The 18,076-nt window shown below is 38.8% G+C and overlaps 1 protein-coding gene across 8 annotated transcripts in view; it reads right to left on the reverse strand.

Annotated features, from left to right (window-relative positions):
- The window catches only part of carmil3 (capping protein regulator and myosin 1 linker 3), a 95,520-nt gene that overhangs the window by 17,071 nt on the left and 60,373 nt on the right, over nucleotides 1-18,076 (reverse strand). For all 8 annotated transcript variants that reach the window (XM_078791370.1, XM_078791372.1, XM_078791374.1 and 5 more), the window contains exons 16-25: nucleotides 16,711-16,815; nucleotides 12,819-12,888; nucleotides 12,652-12,733; nucleotides 10,998-11,094; nucleotides 10,823-10,877; nucleotides 8,581-8,753; nucleotides 6,571-6,639; nucleotides 4,656-4,749; nucleotides 2,077-2,175; nucleotides 1,883-2,002 (exon numbers count right to left, since the gene is read on the reverse strand). In XM_078791370.1, coding sequence (XP_078647496.1) covers nucleotides 1,883-2,002; nucleotides 2,077-2,175; nucleotides 4,656-4,749; nucleotides 6,571-6,639; nucleotides 8,581-8,753; nucleotides 10,823-10,877; nucleotides 10,998-11,094; nucleotides 12,652-12,733; nucleotides 12,819-12,888; nucleotides 16,711-16,815 — 964 coding nt within the window. The remainder of the gene's footprint in view (nucleotides 1-1,882; nucleotides 2,003-2,076; nucleotides 2,176-4,655; nucleotides 4,750-6,570; nucleotides 6,640-8,580; nucleotides 8,754-10,822; nucleotides 10,878-10,997; nucleotides 11,095-12,651; nucleotides 12,734-12,818; nucleotides 12,889-16,710; nucleotides 16,816-18,076) is intronic.

Genomic DNA, 18,076 nt, shown 5'->3' on the forward strand with positions numbered 1-18,076 from the left:
TAGATTCAATATTGAGTAGGTTATAATAAAATATACCAAATGTTTACATTTACATTACCAAGACCTATTAATTTCATAAAAACTCTATGATCCTCCTGTGGGCCACTTCCTTCCGCGATCAGATGACTTGACATTCACAAGATTTAAAAGAAGTGTGTTAAATTAACTGCTTTCAAAATCCCTTACATCATCCCCTGATGTCCATGAAAGCTGCTTTAATGTACCTCACTGAGAATCCCCGGTTGAACGGATACTTCAAGTTTCTACATCAGAGCACACAGAACATCTGTCTGCTAAAAATATGAAACCGCCCGCGAGTGTCAAACCTCACATTTGGAGATTGAGCCAATGAAGTAGCGATAAGTACCCTGTTGAGAGGAACGGGACCAGAACGACCAGGAAGCTTTGATAAAGTGAATACTACGTGATTGACATAGACACGCAGTAGTAGAACAAGGCAGCATTAGCCAATATAATCCAATGGAAGCACTGTGCCTAAGAATCATTTATATGAGATTATTATTTGCGCCAATGCAATTTGCTGTGTCGCCAATAAGGTGCCTAGTGGCGTGCAGTGGCTCAAACTGGCTCGTGGTGGCCCGTAATGGCGGCAAAAATTTAGTTTGGCGGCAAGAAAACTTCAAAACGTTTAAAATCTTTGTGTGTCCACAAAGTGGAACCAAATGTCACAAACAATCCGTGTGTTGGAATCCACTGGATTGTAATGGCTCGAGCTAAGTTGCGCCAACGATGCTAGGAGTCCACTAGGCCGGCGCCAGTTGGTGCCAGTTCACAGCAATGCAATTTGCTGTGGCGCCTAGTGTCGCCAATAAGGTGCCTAGTGGCGTGCAGTAGCTCAAACTGCCTCCCAACTGGCACGTAGTGGCCCGTAACAGCGACAAAAATTGAGTTTGGCGGCAAGAAAACTTGAAAACTTACAAACGTACAAATCTTCGTATGTCCACAAAGTGGAGCCAAATGTCACCAACAATCCGCCTGTTGGAATCTACTGGAATGTAATGGCTCGAGTCAAGTTGCGCCAATGATGCTAGGAGTCCACTGGGCCGGCCCCAGTTGGTGCCAGTTGGCGCCAGTTCACGCCAATGCAATTGGCTGTGGCGTGTAGTGTCGCCAATAAGGTGCCTAGTGGCGTGCGGTGGCTGAAACTGCCTCCCAACTGGCTCGTGGTGGCGGAAAGTAAACTTGAAAACGTTTAAAATCTTTGTGTGTCCACAAAGTGGAACCAAATGTCACCAACAATCCACCTGTTGGAATCCACTGGAATGTAATGGCGCGAGCCAAGTTGTGCCAATGATGCTAGGAGTCCACTGGGCCGGCTAGGCGGTTTGAGCCACTGGACGCCACTAGGCACCTTATTGGCGACACTAGGCGCCACAGCAAATTGCATTGGCGCGAACTGGCACCAACTGGCTCGTGGTGGCCCGTAACGGCGGCAAAAATTGAGTTTGACGGCGAGGAAACAAAGTGGAACCAAATGTCACCAACAATCCGCCTGTTGGAATCCACTGGAATGTAATGGCGTGAGCCAAGTTGCGCCAATGATGCTTGGAGTCCACTGGGCCGGCGCCAGTTGGTGCCAGTTTGCGCCAAAGATTATGTAATTGGCGTGTAGTGGCTCACTGTGGCGTGGAATAACGGCGACATGGCAACATGCCGAACAAACAAATTAATTCAGCGCCACAGCGAGCCACTATGCGCCAATCACAATCACATAATCTTTGGTACAACTTGGCTCGTGCCATTACATTCCAGTGGATTCAAATAGGCGGATTATTTGCAACATTTGGTTCCACTTGGTGGACTCGTAGCATAAACAACACTTGCAACAAACAAACATGCAAATTAAGTCAACCACACTCACAGCCCTGGAGTTCCTGGCTTCCTTCAGGATCTGCCTGGCTGTCTGGACTTCCTCTGAATCCTCAGAACCTTTCAGGACACAAACCTGGTGCTGCACCCGTACACACAAACGCTCCATCACCTAAAACACACACACACATGAACATTACTTTTGAGTTTCCGTTCATACGCATTTAGCGGGTGAAGTAACAACACCTGTTCAGCAGTGCTGGTAACCAAACCCTGGTGCAGCCTGAGGGCCTGCTTCTGAGAGAAACGCTGCGTCTGGTTGTTTCTCAGCAGGGCACGCTGGATCTGTCACAATAACACACACACACACACACAAATGAGAAGAGTCGGCATGGCAGGTGTTTACAGAGTAAAGCATCAAACGGGAGAAAAGTCAATTTACATGCTAATAAGGAGACTGAGCAGAACTTTGATCCTTGGAAATGAGCTCCATGCGTTGGACTTAATGTCTTTTCTCAGGTGGAAATGCTTGCTGTGTAATGATGTTATGTAATGGCAGGTGGAATAAAGAGCTCTTAATGGACGCCATCCAAATGCTAAACTTTATCTAAAAACACAGCAAAATATGCCGCATGTTTTGAATATTGTTGACGAATTGCTCAAATAAAGTTTGGACTATTTGTGCTTTTCCTGGAATCTCCAGTTTTAGCATCCATGCTAGTTGTCAGGATGCATCCATCCATTTTCTAGGTCGCTTGTCCTCACTTGGGTCACATGGGTATGCTGGAGCCAATCATAGGGAGGATAGGATGCAGGATAAGATGGTTCGATCCTCAGCATGGCTGTACTCATACATGTATTACTGGAACATTCCATTTGTTCTGACATGGTTCAGGTGTTAGATTAGTAGTCTCTGAAGACGATAGTTGCTGGTTCAATTCTCTCGTATAATCGTTCAACATATTTATAGTTTTCAACAATCATTCTCAACATTTCAAATCCGGAGATGGAGCGGTTGTTTACCAAACCGAATGGTTGCTGGTTCGATCCTCAGTTTGGCTGTACTAAATGTATTCATACATGCATTAATGGAACATTCCATTTGTTCTGAAATGGTTCAGGTGGTAGATTGGTTGTCTCTCAAGCCGATAGTTGCTAGTTCAATTCTCACCTCTTGTATAATCGTTCAACATATTTATAGATGTCTACCAACCGAATGGTTGCTGGTTCGATCGTCAGTTTGGCTGTACTCAATGTATTCATACATGCATTACCAGAACATTCCATTTGTTCTCACATGGTTCAGGTGGTAGAGATTAGTCATCTCTGAAGCCGAAAGTTGCTGGTTCAATCCTCAGCCCTCGTATAATCGTTCAACATATTTATAGATTTCAACAATCATTCTCAACATTTCAAATCCGGCCGTTTTGAGTCTGCTAAAAAACAAATGGCCAACCTCAATAGTGCCTCCAACTGGTGGAAAATCAGGTAGAGCGGTTGTTTACCAACCGAATGGTTGCTGGTTCGATCCTCAGTTTGGCTGTACTCCATGTATTCATACATGCATTACTGGAACATTCCATTTGTTCTGACATGGTTCAGGTGTTAGATTAGTAGTCTCTGGAGCCGAAAGTTGCTGGTTCAATCCTCTCGTATAATCGTTCAACATATTGGTTAGATTTAAAAAAAATCGTTCTCAACATTTCAAATCCGGCCGTTTTGAGTCTGCTAAAAAACAAATGGCCAACCTCAATGGTGCCTCCAACTGGTGGAAAATCATTTTCCATTACTTAACATTCTGTTTCTGGTTCTGTTCGTTTACCAACCGAATGGTTGCTGGTTCGATCGTCAGTTTGGCTGTACTCAATGTATTCATACATGCATTACCAGAACATTCCATTTGTTCTCACATGGTTCAGGTGGTAGATTAGTCGTCTCTCCAGCCGATAGTTGCTGGTTCAATTCTCTCATATAATTGTTCAACATTTGGCCAAACTCAACTGGTGGAAAATAATTTTACATTTATGTAACATTCCACTTGTTGCAAAGGGGGACATGGGCTCAGGTGGTAGAATGGTCAACCGCTGGTTCAATCCTCGGTCCTCGTGTAATCATTCGATATGTTCTTCCATTTCAACACTCATTCATGCTTTTTTTGTCCGCTAGCTATTCCAGTATTTCTCAACCACTTCAAACCATTTCAACATCAAAGTGTTCAACTCATTCAGGACTTTGGCCGTCTATCCGGACTTCAAAAAATGTCACACATTTGCCATAATTCAATATTTTCTGGGACATTTTTATGACGTAAACAAATCCTGCTTGTTCTGTGCAAGCATGGTGGCAGAGTTCAGGTTGTAGCGCGGTCGTCTAAAAAAAAAAAACTCCAAAAAATAGTTGCTGGTTCTATCCTTAGCCGGTGAACAGATGTCAACACATTTGTACGATATTTCAACATTCATTCGACATTTCAGTTCAGCTTCACACGCAATTTCTACTGAAATTGCTTCAATGAGTTGTTCAGGTGCTCAGCAGTCATATTGTGAGGAAAAAAAAAACCTCCCAGTTGACAACAATATGACTCACAGTGTGAAATGATTGCGTTTGCGGTAACAATTTTCTTAAAAAACGTCAATGTACTGTAGACAGAAAATAAAAATAACAATACTTTGCATCAAATTCTTGATATCGACTAAAAGTAATTATTCGGATAACGTTAGTGAGTACCCCATTGGAAAGAAACGATCTGAATTCCAAATGACTTGAAGTCATCCATCTACCATTCGTCGCCTGCATCATTGGACCGTTGAATCGATTTCCCTCACCTTGGTCAGAGCTTGGTCCGTCTTGTCTGGGGCGCTGCGGTACGCCTGAGAGACGTCACTGAGGGGCAGGGGCATGTACTGCAGTGTAAAGTTGCTAGAAAGAAGGAGAGAGAGATGGAGAAGGGAAAAGGAAAGCGATCGTGAAATAGTTTGTACACAAATATTTCTCATAAATAAATACATTGAAGGAATACACCAATACACGCGACTGACTGTGGAAGCTAATGCTTCTATAGCCAAACAAACTTCTATGTCTCAGCATGCAACTATGGTGCGTTCAAGGACTGCCGAACAAAGCGCCAAATCTCAGCGCTTCACAAAAAACACAGATAAGTCTCAGTTATCCTGTCATGAAACGGTCTGCAGCATATCCCAAAAGAAACTGGGTGAAAGAAAGAACTGGGAATTGTTCATTAAGCGGGATGCGCACCCATGCTAGCTGCATGGTCAGTTACGTGAACCACTACACTAACCAAAACCATAAACCAGTGCAAGATTACGTGAAAAACTTAAACTATATAAGGAAAGCAGGAAGTGAACAAATGTAAGAGTTACTGATTGTAAAAGTACCAGATGGAGGGGTAGGATTTAATAAGATTTGCTTATGAAATTATTAAATATAAATAAATATTATTAAATATATACAATAAATAAAATAAAATAAAAAAATAAAAAAAATAATAATAAAAAATAGAAAACAAAAAAACAAACCTTAAACTATATTAGGAAAGCAGGAAGTGAACAAATGTAACAGTTACTAATTGCAAAAGTACCAGATGGAGGGGAAGGATTTAATAAGATTTGCTTATTAAATTATTAAATATAAATAAATATTATTAAATATATACAATAAATAAAATAAAATAAAAAAATAAAAAAAATAATAATAAAAAATAGAAAACAAAAAAACAAACCTTAAACTATATTAGGAAAGCAGGAAGTGAACAAATGTAACAGTTACTGATTGTAAAAGTACCAGATAGAGGGGTAGGATTTAATAAGATTTGCTTATTAAATTATTAAATAATTAAAAATATTATTATATTTATATAATAAATAAAATAAAATAAATAAAAAAATGAAATAAAAATAATAAAAAATTATAAAAAATAAAAAACATTAAAAAAACAAACCTTAAACTATATTAGGAAAGCAGGAAGTGAACAAATGTAACAGTTACTGATTGTAAAAGTACCAGATGTAGGGGTAGGATTTAATAAGCTTTGCTTCTTCCTACTCCTTTTGGACATGTGGAACTGTGAACTGATTATGTGATGCATTCAATTGTAATCTGATGCATGTTCAAATGAAATAAAACCATTACCAAGATTCCAATTTTCAATAAGCTAATACATTGTTAATCATATGCTCCTGCAATAAATAATACATGAGAAGAATTTTGCTATCCTAATTAAAAAATAATAATACAATTTTTATGTTTTATATGTCTTCCATGATGCATTGAACAGCAAAAAGCCTTTTTGCTTATGGCATATGCTGTGGCTGTAAAAGGATGCAATATTATTTAGTTATTTACAGTATAAGGTTTGAGGTGAACTGCTTTCCGGGACTATTTTACGTGATGGAAATTACCCTGAGAGCACATTCATTCCAAAAGAGACACATCTACAGACTTTCTGTACTTCTGCCAGCAAGCTGAGCTTTGCAGGAAAAAAAAAAAGAGAGAGCTACCTTCTGGGAATTTGACTGCATCGTTTAATTGGGCCAATGATTACTACACAGCTAGAGAGGGTGTTTTTTTTTGATGTTCAAGATATACTGAATCATATAACTGTCACATCACACGACTGATGTAACATCGTGTAAATAAACAGCAAGGCGCTATGAAGGCTATCTGCCTTTTCGATGTGTGACTCATGTATGAATCCAAAATGTGTGTGTGTGTTCATCTTACTGCTCCAACGCTCTTGCCACATCCTGGAACCCTGTCGCCGTAGTGTTGTTGCGATCCCATGTAACGCTCCTGAGAGGAGGAAAAAAAAAACAAGACAGATGATGGGGGGAGCACAGTGAGAGTAGTTGTGCCATCGTGCAGCGGCATCCGCGCATCACAGTGCAAATGAGTGTAGGAGTTCCTTTTCCTTTGTGCATATTAGATCATGATGCATGTGAAAAAGACTGTAACGCCACTAATGAGCTTCTGCTGTGGAAAATCCTCCACCCGTATGTGCGCTTTTCCCCACCTCTTCACCGACTTTGCTTTCCACCTCCGCCGTCCATGCCCTTGAAATGTCATCAGGAAAACTCAAAGCGGGATCACTTTTTCAAGGCTTTCTGTTTTTTTTATTTATTTATTTATTTTTTTCGAGGCTTTCTCTTTTTTTTTTTTTACTTTTTTTGAGGCTTTCTCTTTTTTTCACATTTATTTTTTCGAGGCTTTCTCCTCTTTTTTAAAACTTGTTTTTCGAGGCTTTCTCTTTTAAAATTTTTTTTTTTCAAGGCTTTCTCAAGCAAAGCGTCTCCCACTGATATTAACACCCAAAAATGATGGGATCACTTTTTCAAGGCTTTCTCTTTTCTTTTTACTTTTTTTTCGGGGCTTTCTCTTTTTTTTTTTATTTATTTTTTCGAGGCTTTCTCTTTTTTTCACATTTATTTTTTCGAGGCTTTCTCCTCTTTTTTAAAACTTGTTTTTCGAGGCTTTCTCTTTTTTTAATTTTAATTTTTTTTTCAAGGCTTTCTCTTTTTTTTCCCCCAGGCTTTCTCTGTTTTTTATGTATTTTTTTTTCAAGGCTTTCTCTTTTTTTAAATTTATTTTTTCGAGGTTTTCTCTTTTTTTCACATTTATTTTTTCGAGGCTTTCTCCTCTTTTTTAAAACTTGTTTTTCGAGGCTTTCTCTTTTAAATTTTTTTTTTTCAAGGCTTTCTCAAGCAAAGCGTCTCCCACTGATATTAACACCCAAAAATGACTGTCACGCCACTTATGAGCTTCTACTGTGGAATCCTCCACCCGTATGTGCGCTTTTCTCCACCTCTCATCTACTTTGCTTTCCACCTCCGTCGTCCAAATGTCATCTTTTTTTTATTTTTTTTATTTTTTCGAGGCTTTCTCTTTTTTTTAATTTTTTTTTTCGAGGCTTTCTCAAGCAAAGCGTCTCCCACTGATATTAGCACCCAAAAACTCAAAGCGAGACCACTTTTGAGGCTTTCTCTTTTTTATTTTTTCAAGGCTTTCTCTTTTTTTTCCAGGCTTTCTCTTTACTTTTTTTTTTTAACTTTTTTTTTCGAGGCTTTCTCTTTTTTCTATTTATTTTTTCGAGGCTTTCTCTTCTCTTTTTTTTTTCTCGAGGCTTTCTCAAGCAAAGCGTCTCCCACTGATATTAACACCCAAAAATGACTGTCACGCCACTAATGAGCTTCTGCCGTGGAAGATCCTCCACCTGTATGTGCGCTTTTCTCCACCTCTGACCTACTTTGCTTTCCACCTCCGTCGTCCATGCCCTTGAAATGTCATCAGGAAAACTCAAAGCGGGTTCACTTTTTCGAGGCTTTCTTTTTTTTTTTTCTCTCGAGGTTTTCTCTTTTTTTATTTTTTATTTATTTTTTTTCGAGGCTTTCTTTTTTATTTATTTTTCCAAGGCTTTCTCTTTTTTTTCCGAGGCTTTCTCTTTTTTTTTATTTCTTTATTTTTTTCAAGGCTTTCTTTTTTTATTATGTATTTTTTCGAGGTTTTCTTTTTTTGTTTTTGCTTTCTCAAGCAAAGCGTCTCCCACTGATATTAACACCCAAAAACACCGTAATTGCATCCCTTCATAGGTTGCCCTATTGTCATATCCCCCTTCCATGTTTTCCACTTTCTCCACCCGTGTCCCCGCATGCTCTAATCTGCAAGATAGCACCCCCCCCCCAACCTTCATCTCTCTATCTCCCTCTCGAGTGCTGACTGAGCCCCCCACAACCCCACCTGAGCGTGGTGTTAATTTGCAAGGCTTTGCTGAGCATCTTGGCGCCAGAATCCTCCAGACCATTGCCGCTCAGGTCCACCTTCCGTAGGCATGTGTTGGAGCCCAGGGCGTTGACCAGCACGGTGCCCCTCTGGCGGAGCCGCGAGTCAGCCAAGGACAGAGACTGCAAAACCTGGAGGATGACGAGGAAACGGATCCAAAAGTTATCGTGTATAAGCGAGTAAGTCTCAGTTATACTGTCATGAAATGAATGAATGTGGGTGAAAGAAAGAACTGGGAATTGTTCATTAAGCGGGAAGCGCACCCATGCAAGCTGCATGGTCAGTTACGTGAACCATTACACTAACCAATGCCATAAAGACTAAAATTTACAATAAACTAATACATAGTTAATCATATGCAATGCAATAAATTATACATGAGAAAAAAAAACATGTCTTTCCATGAAGCTATGGAGTTGAACGTGTGTCCAATGTATTTTTAATAGAATCAAGTCAAGCACTAAAATTTCACAGGAGTGTCACTGCAGTGCTTAAAAAGCCCTACAGGGACGTACTTGAAAAATACTGGAGAGCCACTACACATAAATACACTACACAAAGATGCTGGACTAAAAATATACAGTATGCTTTGCTGCATGACGCTAAGCCGAAGGACACTTTTATTGCAAATGTTGATCCTAAATGTCAAAGTTAGCATGAGGGTTTGTTGTGTGTTCAAATGAGATTTTTTTCCCAATTATTTCAACATTTCTTCTTGTATATTTTCATTATTATTCTCATTATTTGGATTTTATTCCCATAATATTTTGACATTTTCGTAATGTATATGGGAATTAAGTCAAAATATAGAAAGAAAATCTAAATGTTATCGGAATAAAGTCAGTATATTATGTGATTAAAGTCAAAATATCAAAATAAAATCAAAATATGGGAATAAAGTGAGAATATTATGGGAATAAAATCAGAATATTATGGGAATAAAGTGAAAATATAGAAATAAAGTCAGAACATTATGGGAATAAAGTCAGAATATTATGGGAATTAAGTCAAAATATAGAAATACAATCTAAATATTATGGGAATAAAGTCAGAATATTATGGGAATAAAATCACAATATAATGGCAATAAAGTCATAATATTATGGGAATTAAGTCAAAATATCGAAATAAAATTATTATCGGAATAAAATCTGTATATTATGGGAATAAAGTCAGAATATTATGTGAATAAAGTCAAAATATTATGTGAATAAAATCCCAATATTATGGCAATAAAGCCATAATATTATTGGAATAAAGTCAAAATATTATAAGTTTAAAGTCATAATATTATGGCAATAAAGTCAAAATGTTATGGAAATAAAATCCAAATATTATGGGAATAAAGTCAAAATATTATGGAAATAAAATCCAAATATTATGGGAATTAAGTCAAAATATTATGGGAATAAAGTCAGAATATTATGGGAATAAAGTCAGAATATTATGGGAATAAAATCACAATATTATGACAATAAAGTCATAATATTATGGGAATTAAGTCAAAATATCGAAATGAAATTATTATCGGAATAAAATCTGTATATTATGGGAATAAAGTCAGAATATTATGTGAATAAAGTCAAAATATTATGTGAATAAAATCCCAATATTATGGCAATAAAGGTATATTATTATCAGAATAAAGTCAAAATATTATAAGTTTAAAGTCATAATATTATGGCAATAAAGTCAAAATGTTATGGAAAGAAAATCCAAATATTATGGGAATAAAGTAGTGCAAAAATAAAATGTGTTGAACTTGAAATATTTACAAAAACGCAGTGGGGGAAAAAAACAAATGGGCACTAATAATAGGCTTTTTCATGCATATCACAAAGCTAACAAACAAAACAGCCAGGAACCGCACTTTGGGCACCCTCTTTTCATAAAGTGCCACCAGCAGCTGCCTGTATAAACAGTGATGCGCAGGTGCGCCCCGTTGTTGGAAGTTGAATTGAAAATGAAAGAGTATAATTGCACAAACCAAACTCGCCCATATGAATCATCCACTGGGCCCACAGACAACATTAGGGGGGGTCACGCTTGGTTGGACGCTGTGGACATGGACATGCCATATGTGGACAACTGTGGCAAGTTCATCTGAGTGTGTTGAAGCTAAAAAAATCATGCACGGGTGGGTGTGTGTGTGTGGGCGTGGATTTGACATTTGTGTGCAACGTTACATAATTCAACTCACACACTCTTCCTCTTGCACCAAATGAACCAGTTTCTGCAGTATTTCATCCAGCACCCTAAAGAGGTAAAAAAAAAAAATAAACAAGTGGGTGGGTGGGGTGAGGTGGGGCTGGGGGCATTCATCACCGCTATCATCACCACCATCTGGCACTGCTGGTCTCCGGCAAGGTCCGTACCTGCCCTTGATGTTGAAGTTCTTCCCCAGCATCAGGTGTTTGAGGGAGGGGTGTCTCGAAAACGCGGGGATGACGGCGAGCAAGTCGGAATCTAAGCCTGCAAACACATTTTTGAAAAAACTTCTTTAAAGGAGTTAAAAAAAAAAATCACAAAAATTCCAGAATGCTTTCAGCGAAACCCATTACCACCCGCTCAAATGTCACGGATCTAAGAGGATGCGTTTGGAAAAGATAATTTAGCAACAAAGTCATCAACACCCCCTGAAGGAGAGTTTAAATCTTTCATTCTAATGACTTTGATTTTGTTAGTAAGCGCCTAAAAATCCCAACGCACTCAAACTAGACCAAAAGTATTGAACTTAGAGGTCGCCTCATGGAGGTCTTAAGGGTCCTTCACATGATTCTTTAGCTTTACTTCAATATTATTCATATTGCTTGTACTTCTCTTCTACATTGTTGGGTGTGAAAGAGGAGAAAAACAGGAACAAAAACATTTAGAGATGAAATGGAGAACCCTTTCAGCCTTAAGACCAGCGTTTGTTCCATAGAACAACGGCGTGAACGGAGTGAAACTTTGTGTCATGTATATTTTTTTTCATTGTACCTTTCTAAAAGTAAAGTACGTTAAAAATGTGGAATCAAACTATGGAATGGATTGAGTAAGACCCTCAAACAATGCACAATGATGAGCCAATTCAAGAAACAATACAAGCAGTTGATGTTTGCTAAATACAAGTCATGATGTGCTATATATATATCACTATATTGACACTTACTATGGTAACCAATTAAATTAAATTAAATTAAATTAAATTAAATTAAATTAAATTAAATTAAATTAAATTAAATTAAATTAAATTAAATTAAATTATTCATTCATTTTCTACCGCTTTTTCCTCACGAGGGTCGCGGGGGTGCTGGAGCCTATCCCAGCTGTCTTTTGGGCGAGAGGCGGACTGGTCGCCAGCCAATCACAGGGCACATATAGACAAACAACCATTCACACTCACATTCATACCTATGGACAATTTGGAATCGCTAATTAACCTAGCATGTTTTTGGAATGTGGGAGGAAACCGGAGTACCCGGAGAAAACCCACGCATGCACGGGGAGAACATGCAAACTCCACACAGAGGTCTGCGCGCTAACCACTAGTCCGCCGTGCCGCCCTTAAATTAAATTAAATTAAATTAAATTAAATTAAATTAAATTTAATTAAATTTAATTAAATTAAATTAAATTCAGAAAGCAGGAAGTGAACAAATGTAACAGTTACTGACTGTAAAAGTACCAGATGGAGGGGTAGGATTTAATAAGCTTTTGCTTCTTCCTACTCCTTTTGGACATGTGGAACTGATTATGTGATGCATTCAATTGTAATCTGATGCATGTTCAAATGAAATAAAACCATTACCATAGCCAAAGTCAAAATCCCGTCTTGACCCAACTTCGGGTATTGTCTAAATTAACATTTAGTTCCGGTATTCAGTTGTATTTTAAAACACGATTTCCAGCAGTGTCTCGTAAAGTTTGAAAACTTTGTTCCAGTCTGTAAACTTCTTATCGTACCAACAAACGTGCTCATGTCTTAAAAAATGTACAAGAATGACCAGATGCCCTCAGGTAGGAGTGCGTCTTACGGGAGTGTCTTACCATTATCGGAGATATCTAAAGTCCCGACACAAGAAACTCTTGGAAAAAGTTCCTGGATAACACCGGCACCCGCAGACCTCAACTGTCAGAGCGAGAAAAGAGTTGGGACGTGAGGGAACGTCCTCGAGCATCAATCGACAAGAAGATGAATGAACATGACGGAGTACCTCGCAGCCGCTGATGTCCAGTTGCAAATCTGCGATGTGAGGGTTGTTGGACAGGCCTAAGAAGAGAGCCCTGAAAGAAAACATCGGCAATGAGAACGAGAAGTTCCGTTTTTTCTTCCATCTAAGCAATGGCTCATCCAACCATAGAATTGCACCATCCGCTCACACAAAGCCTAAAAGTTACAATATAAACAAGTATCATCAGATTTAAAGAGTACCTATTATGCTCATTTTTCAACACTTCTATATAGAGTTGTGGACTCCTATAGAGCGGCGACACACAATAACCCATACAGAAAAACTCCTGGATCTTCCAGAATCTGCACCTATTCCGCCTATATAGGAGCCGTGCTTCTCACCAAAACAGTCTGTTTTACGGTAATGGTTTTATTTCATTTGAACATGCATCAAATTGCAATTGAATGCATCACATAATCAGTTCACAGTTCCACATGTCCAAAAGGAGTAGGAAGAAGCAAAGCTTATTAAATCCTACCCCTCCATCTGGTACTTTTACAGTCAGTAACTGTTACATTTGTTCACTTCCTGCTTTCCTAATATAGTTTAGTTCAATTTAATTTAATTTGTCAGTGTCAATAGTCAGTGTTAATAGTAAGTGTCAATATAGTGATATATATAGCACATCATGACTTGTATTTAGCAAACATCAACTGCTTGTATTGTTTCTTGAATTGGCTCATCGTTGTGCATTGTTTGAGGGTCTTACTCAATCCATTCCATAGTTTGATTCCACATACTGAAACGCTATGGCTTTTTAACGTACTTTACTTTTAGAAAGGTACAATGAAAAAAATATACATGACACAAAGTTTCACTCCATTCACGCCGTTGTTCTATGGAACAAACGCTGGCCTTAAGGCTGAAAGGGTTCTCCATTTCATCTCTAAATGTTTTTGTTCCTGTTTTTCTCCTCTTTCACACCCAACAATGTAGAAGAGAAGTACAAGCAATATGAATCATATTGAAGTAAAGCTAAAGAATCATGTGAAGGACCCTTAAGACCTCCATGAGGCGACCTCTAAGTTCAATACTTTTGGTCTAGTTTGAGTGCGTTGGGATTTTTAGGCGCTTTTTTTTTTTTTAGGCACTCAATCCATTCCATAGTTTGATTCCACATACTGAAATGCTATGGCTTTTTAACGTAGTCCTAGCATATAAGCATAAGAGAGTCCTTCCTGACAGGTAATGGTAATGGTTTTATTTCATTTGAACATGCATCAAATTACAATTGAATGCATCACATAATCAGTTCACAGTTCCACATGTCCGAAAGGAGTAGGAAGAAGCAAAGCTTATTAAATCCTACCCCTCCATCTGGTACTTTTACAATCAGTCAGTAACTGTTACATTTGTTCACTTCCTGCTTTCCTAATATAGTTTGCGTTTTTTTTGTAATTTTAATTTTTACATTTAAATTTCCATTTTCAAATTTAAATTTACATTTTAATTTTAATTTGTTTGAGGGTCTTACTCAATCCATTCCATAGTTTGATTCCACATACTGAAATGCTATGGCTTTTTAACGTAGTCCTAGCATATAAGTGTTTTATTTAAATGTAGTTCTTCCTGAGATCATATTTCTCCTCTCTTGTAGAGAAGTACTGGATGACATTTTTAGCTAATTGGTTATTTTTAGCCTTATGCATTATTTTAGCTGTTTGAAGATGAACTATATCAGCAAGTTGAAGTATTTGTGATTTTAGAAATAAGGAGTTAGTATGTTCACTGTAGGCATCATTATGAATTATCCTTACTGGCCTTTTTTGCAGTACATTTAGCAAGTTAAGATTGCTTTTATAGTTATTATTTTAATGTATTCCACCCAGTAAAAAAAAGTAAAACAAAAATATGCGGTTATGTCAGTCATTTTTCTTTTTTTAAGAGTACATGGAGATTCTCAAACTTAAACTTTATTTTGAAGGTGGATTCTTTTCAACAGCGAGGTCATGTTTTAACTCCAATTCCATTGCAATGCCGTTTCCTTCACCGTTCAGCTGAAGCATATCACTCATCGCCGTAAATGTACGATTAAATGATCTTATTTCCTTGCTTTAATAGTTTTTTTTTGTAGGCAGTGTGTATGAATGGGATTCCAGCTGATGCTCATGCACACCAACACAGAAACATCAAGGCTATCGTGAAGGTTGTGCGTCACGATGAGATGCTAAGTGGGGAGTCTGCTCTTCCCGTTTTGGCTGCAATCCATCACCGGGTAGGCAAAAACCTCCGTTTTTTTGGCAGTTTGCTTTGTTTACTCAGCTCCTGATGCTGTGTTTGTTTCCATTTTTAGGCTGTGGGACAACAGACGTTCAACCATAGCATGGTTATGGTTATGGTTGCTTCCATCTGTGACCTTGAGGTAAAACCTAATGTCATCTCATGTTAAGGAATATTTTTCATAGCCATGAAGAAAAAAAATTTTGCATTATTACTTATGGTGAAAAATTTATTTGGTTAACATCTGTTTTGGTTAGAGTCGGCCCTTCTGGAATGAATTAATGACGCTAACCAAGGCACCATTGTACTTATGCAAGATGGCAGAATCCCTGCATCTCTTTTGTTGTTATTTTGCTACTCTTTGCTAATCTTCCACCTGACGAGAGCTTTTGGACATTGGATTTCGGACTCCAGACTTACCCGAGACTACACATAAATTGTGTCACAAGATCTTGCGAGACTAAAATATGACAAGAGGCTCGGGATGATTCATTCATTCATTTTCTACCGCTTTTCCTCACGAGGGTCGCGGGGGTGCTGGAGCCTATCCCAGCTGTCTTCGGGCCGAGAGGCGGGGTACACCCTGTGATTGGCCAGCCAATCACAGGGCACATATAGACAAACAACCATTCACACTCACATTCATACCTATGGACAATTTGGAGTCGCTAATTAACCTAGCATGTTTTTGGAATGTGGGAGGAAACCGGAGTACCCGGAGAAAACCCACGCATGCACGGGGAGAACATGCAAACTCCACACAGAGATGGCCGAGGATGGAATTGAACCCTGGTCTCCTAGCTGTGAGGTCTGCGCGCTAACCACTCGACCGCCGTGCAGCGGATCGGGATGATTTTAAATAGAAATCACACTACAAATGAAAATTAACTTCAGAATTTTGTCGACGGGCTGCACGCAGGCCTCACAGCTAGGAGACCCTGAGTTCAATTCCACCCTCGGAGTCTCCGGGTACTTCGGTTTCCTCCCACATTCCAAAAACATGCTAGGTTAATTGGCGACTCCAAATTGTCCATGAAGTGTGTGAAGGAGAGATATTTCCTTCCTGTAGCTTTCAGACTGTATAATATAAACTTCTCCAAAAAATCCTGTACAGAAACTGTGCAATAAACCGTGCAATAAACATGCACGCAGCTGTAAATACTGTATATAACTTATTTGTATTACTTTGATTTTGCACTGGGCTGCACGGTGGTCGAATGGTTAGCATCCCAGTTGAATTCAAACCCTCGACCATCTCTGTGTGGAGTTTGCATGTTTTCTCCGGGTACTCTGGTTTTCCTCCCACATTCCAAAAACATGCTAGGTTAATTAGCGACTCCAAATTGTCCATAGGTATGAATGTGAGTGTGAATGGTTGTTTGTCTATATGTGCCCTGTGATTGGCTGGTGACCAGTCCAGGGTGTACTGGGAAATGCCTGGGATAGGCTCCAGCACCCGGAAAACCGGTAGAAAATGAATAAATTTTGTCGACTTTGTTTGTTCCATAGAACAACGGCATGAACAGAGTAAGCCCTTTTGTTAATTCTTGTTTTTGTAAAATGACATTATTCAATTATTATTTTTCCACCTACAAAAAACACACAACATCAGCACTTGAAACAACTCGACAATGCAATTTTGTACACGTCTTACCTCAGCCAATCAGGCGGAACCTTTGTGGACGCCAGGCTGACATGAGTCAGGCTAAATGCAGAGCTGAAGAACTGGCGGAAAGTTGGCAGTGAATCTCTGGCTTTCCTGGAACGGGAACATTCAACAAAATGGGATATTTTAGTAAGGAAGAGGTAGCGTGACAGAGCATTAACCAGTCATCAAACATGGCGACGTCAGGACGATATGAAAAGAAAGAGACAACAGGGTGTGGCGTGCTGATAGTTACAGGTAGATATTTGATGGGGATGAACAGATTGAGTATGAGGTGGGGGTTGGGGGGGGGGGGCTGAGTTAGAGCAAAAATACAGAAGACTGAGGCTCAGCAGATGCCAGCAGGGACGTTTAGGTCAGCATATTGTTGGAGTTTGACATTAATTACTGCCAACATTTTAAAGGCATCTCATACCAATTATGCAGCCACCTGTTTGGCTTAGACTTTAAATTAGCCTACCGTCAAAGGACACACTGTCTGCTTGGACTTGGATACAAAAAAAAAGCTAACGAGTGTAAGTAGCATTGCAAGGTTTATAGTGTCTTTCTGTGCAAATATCCCATGTAACCACATGGATACAAAAAAAAAGCACCTCATGTCTCACTGGAGCTAACGAGTAATGCTGGGAACACGAGTGTAAGTAGCATTGCAAGGTTTATAGTGTCTTTCTGTGCAAATATCCCATGTAACAACATGGATACAAAAAAAAGCACCTCATGTCTCACTGGAGCTAACGAGTAATGCTGGGAACACGAGTGTAAGTAGCATTGCAAGGTTTATAGTGTCTTTCTGTGCAAATATCCCATGTAACAACATGGATACAAAAAAAAGCACCTCATGTCTCACTGGAGCTAACGAGTAATGCTGGGAACACGAGTGTAAGTAGCATTGCAAGGTTTATAGTGTCTTTCTGTGCAAATATCCCATGTAACCACATGTATACAAAAAAAAGCACCTTATGTCTCACCGAAGCTAACGAGCAACGCTGGGAACACGATTGTAAGTAGCATTGCAAGGTTTATAGTGTCTTTCTGTGTAAATATCCCATGTAACCCCATGGACACATTAAAAACAAACATAAAAGCGGACACAAGGTGGACACATTTGATAAGCGCTCAGAAGGTTACGCACTATGCTACAAAAAAAAACACCTCATGTCTCACCGAAGCTAACGAGAGACACTGGGAACATGAGTGTAAGTAGCATTGCAAGGTTTATAGTGTCTACAGTTTCACTGTACAAGGTCCGTGTGGCTTAGTCTTTGAGACAAGCATATGCTTAATAATAAATAATAATACATTTTATTTGTATATGTTTATATGTATACGTTTATATATGTTTTTTAGAGTACTC

This window comes from Doryrhamphus excisus, linkage group LG6 (genome assembly GCF_037039965.1).
Source record: "Doryrhamphus excisus strain RoL-2023G ecotype Guam linkage group LG6, RoL_Dexc_Guam_v1.1, whole genome shotgun sequence".
NCBI classification, from domain to species: Eukaryota; Metazoa; Chordata; class Actinopteri; order Syngnathiformes; family Syngnathidae; genus Doryrhamphus; species Doryrhamphus excisus.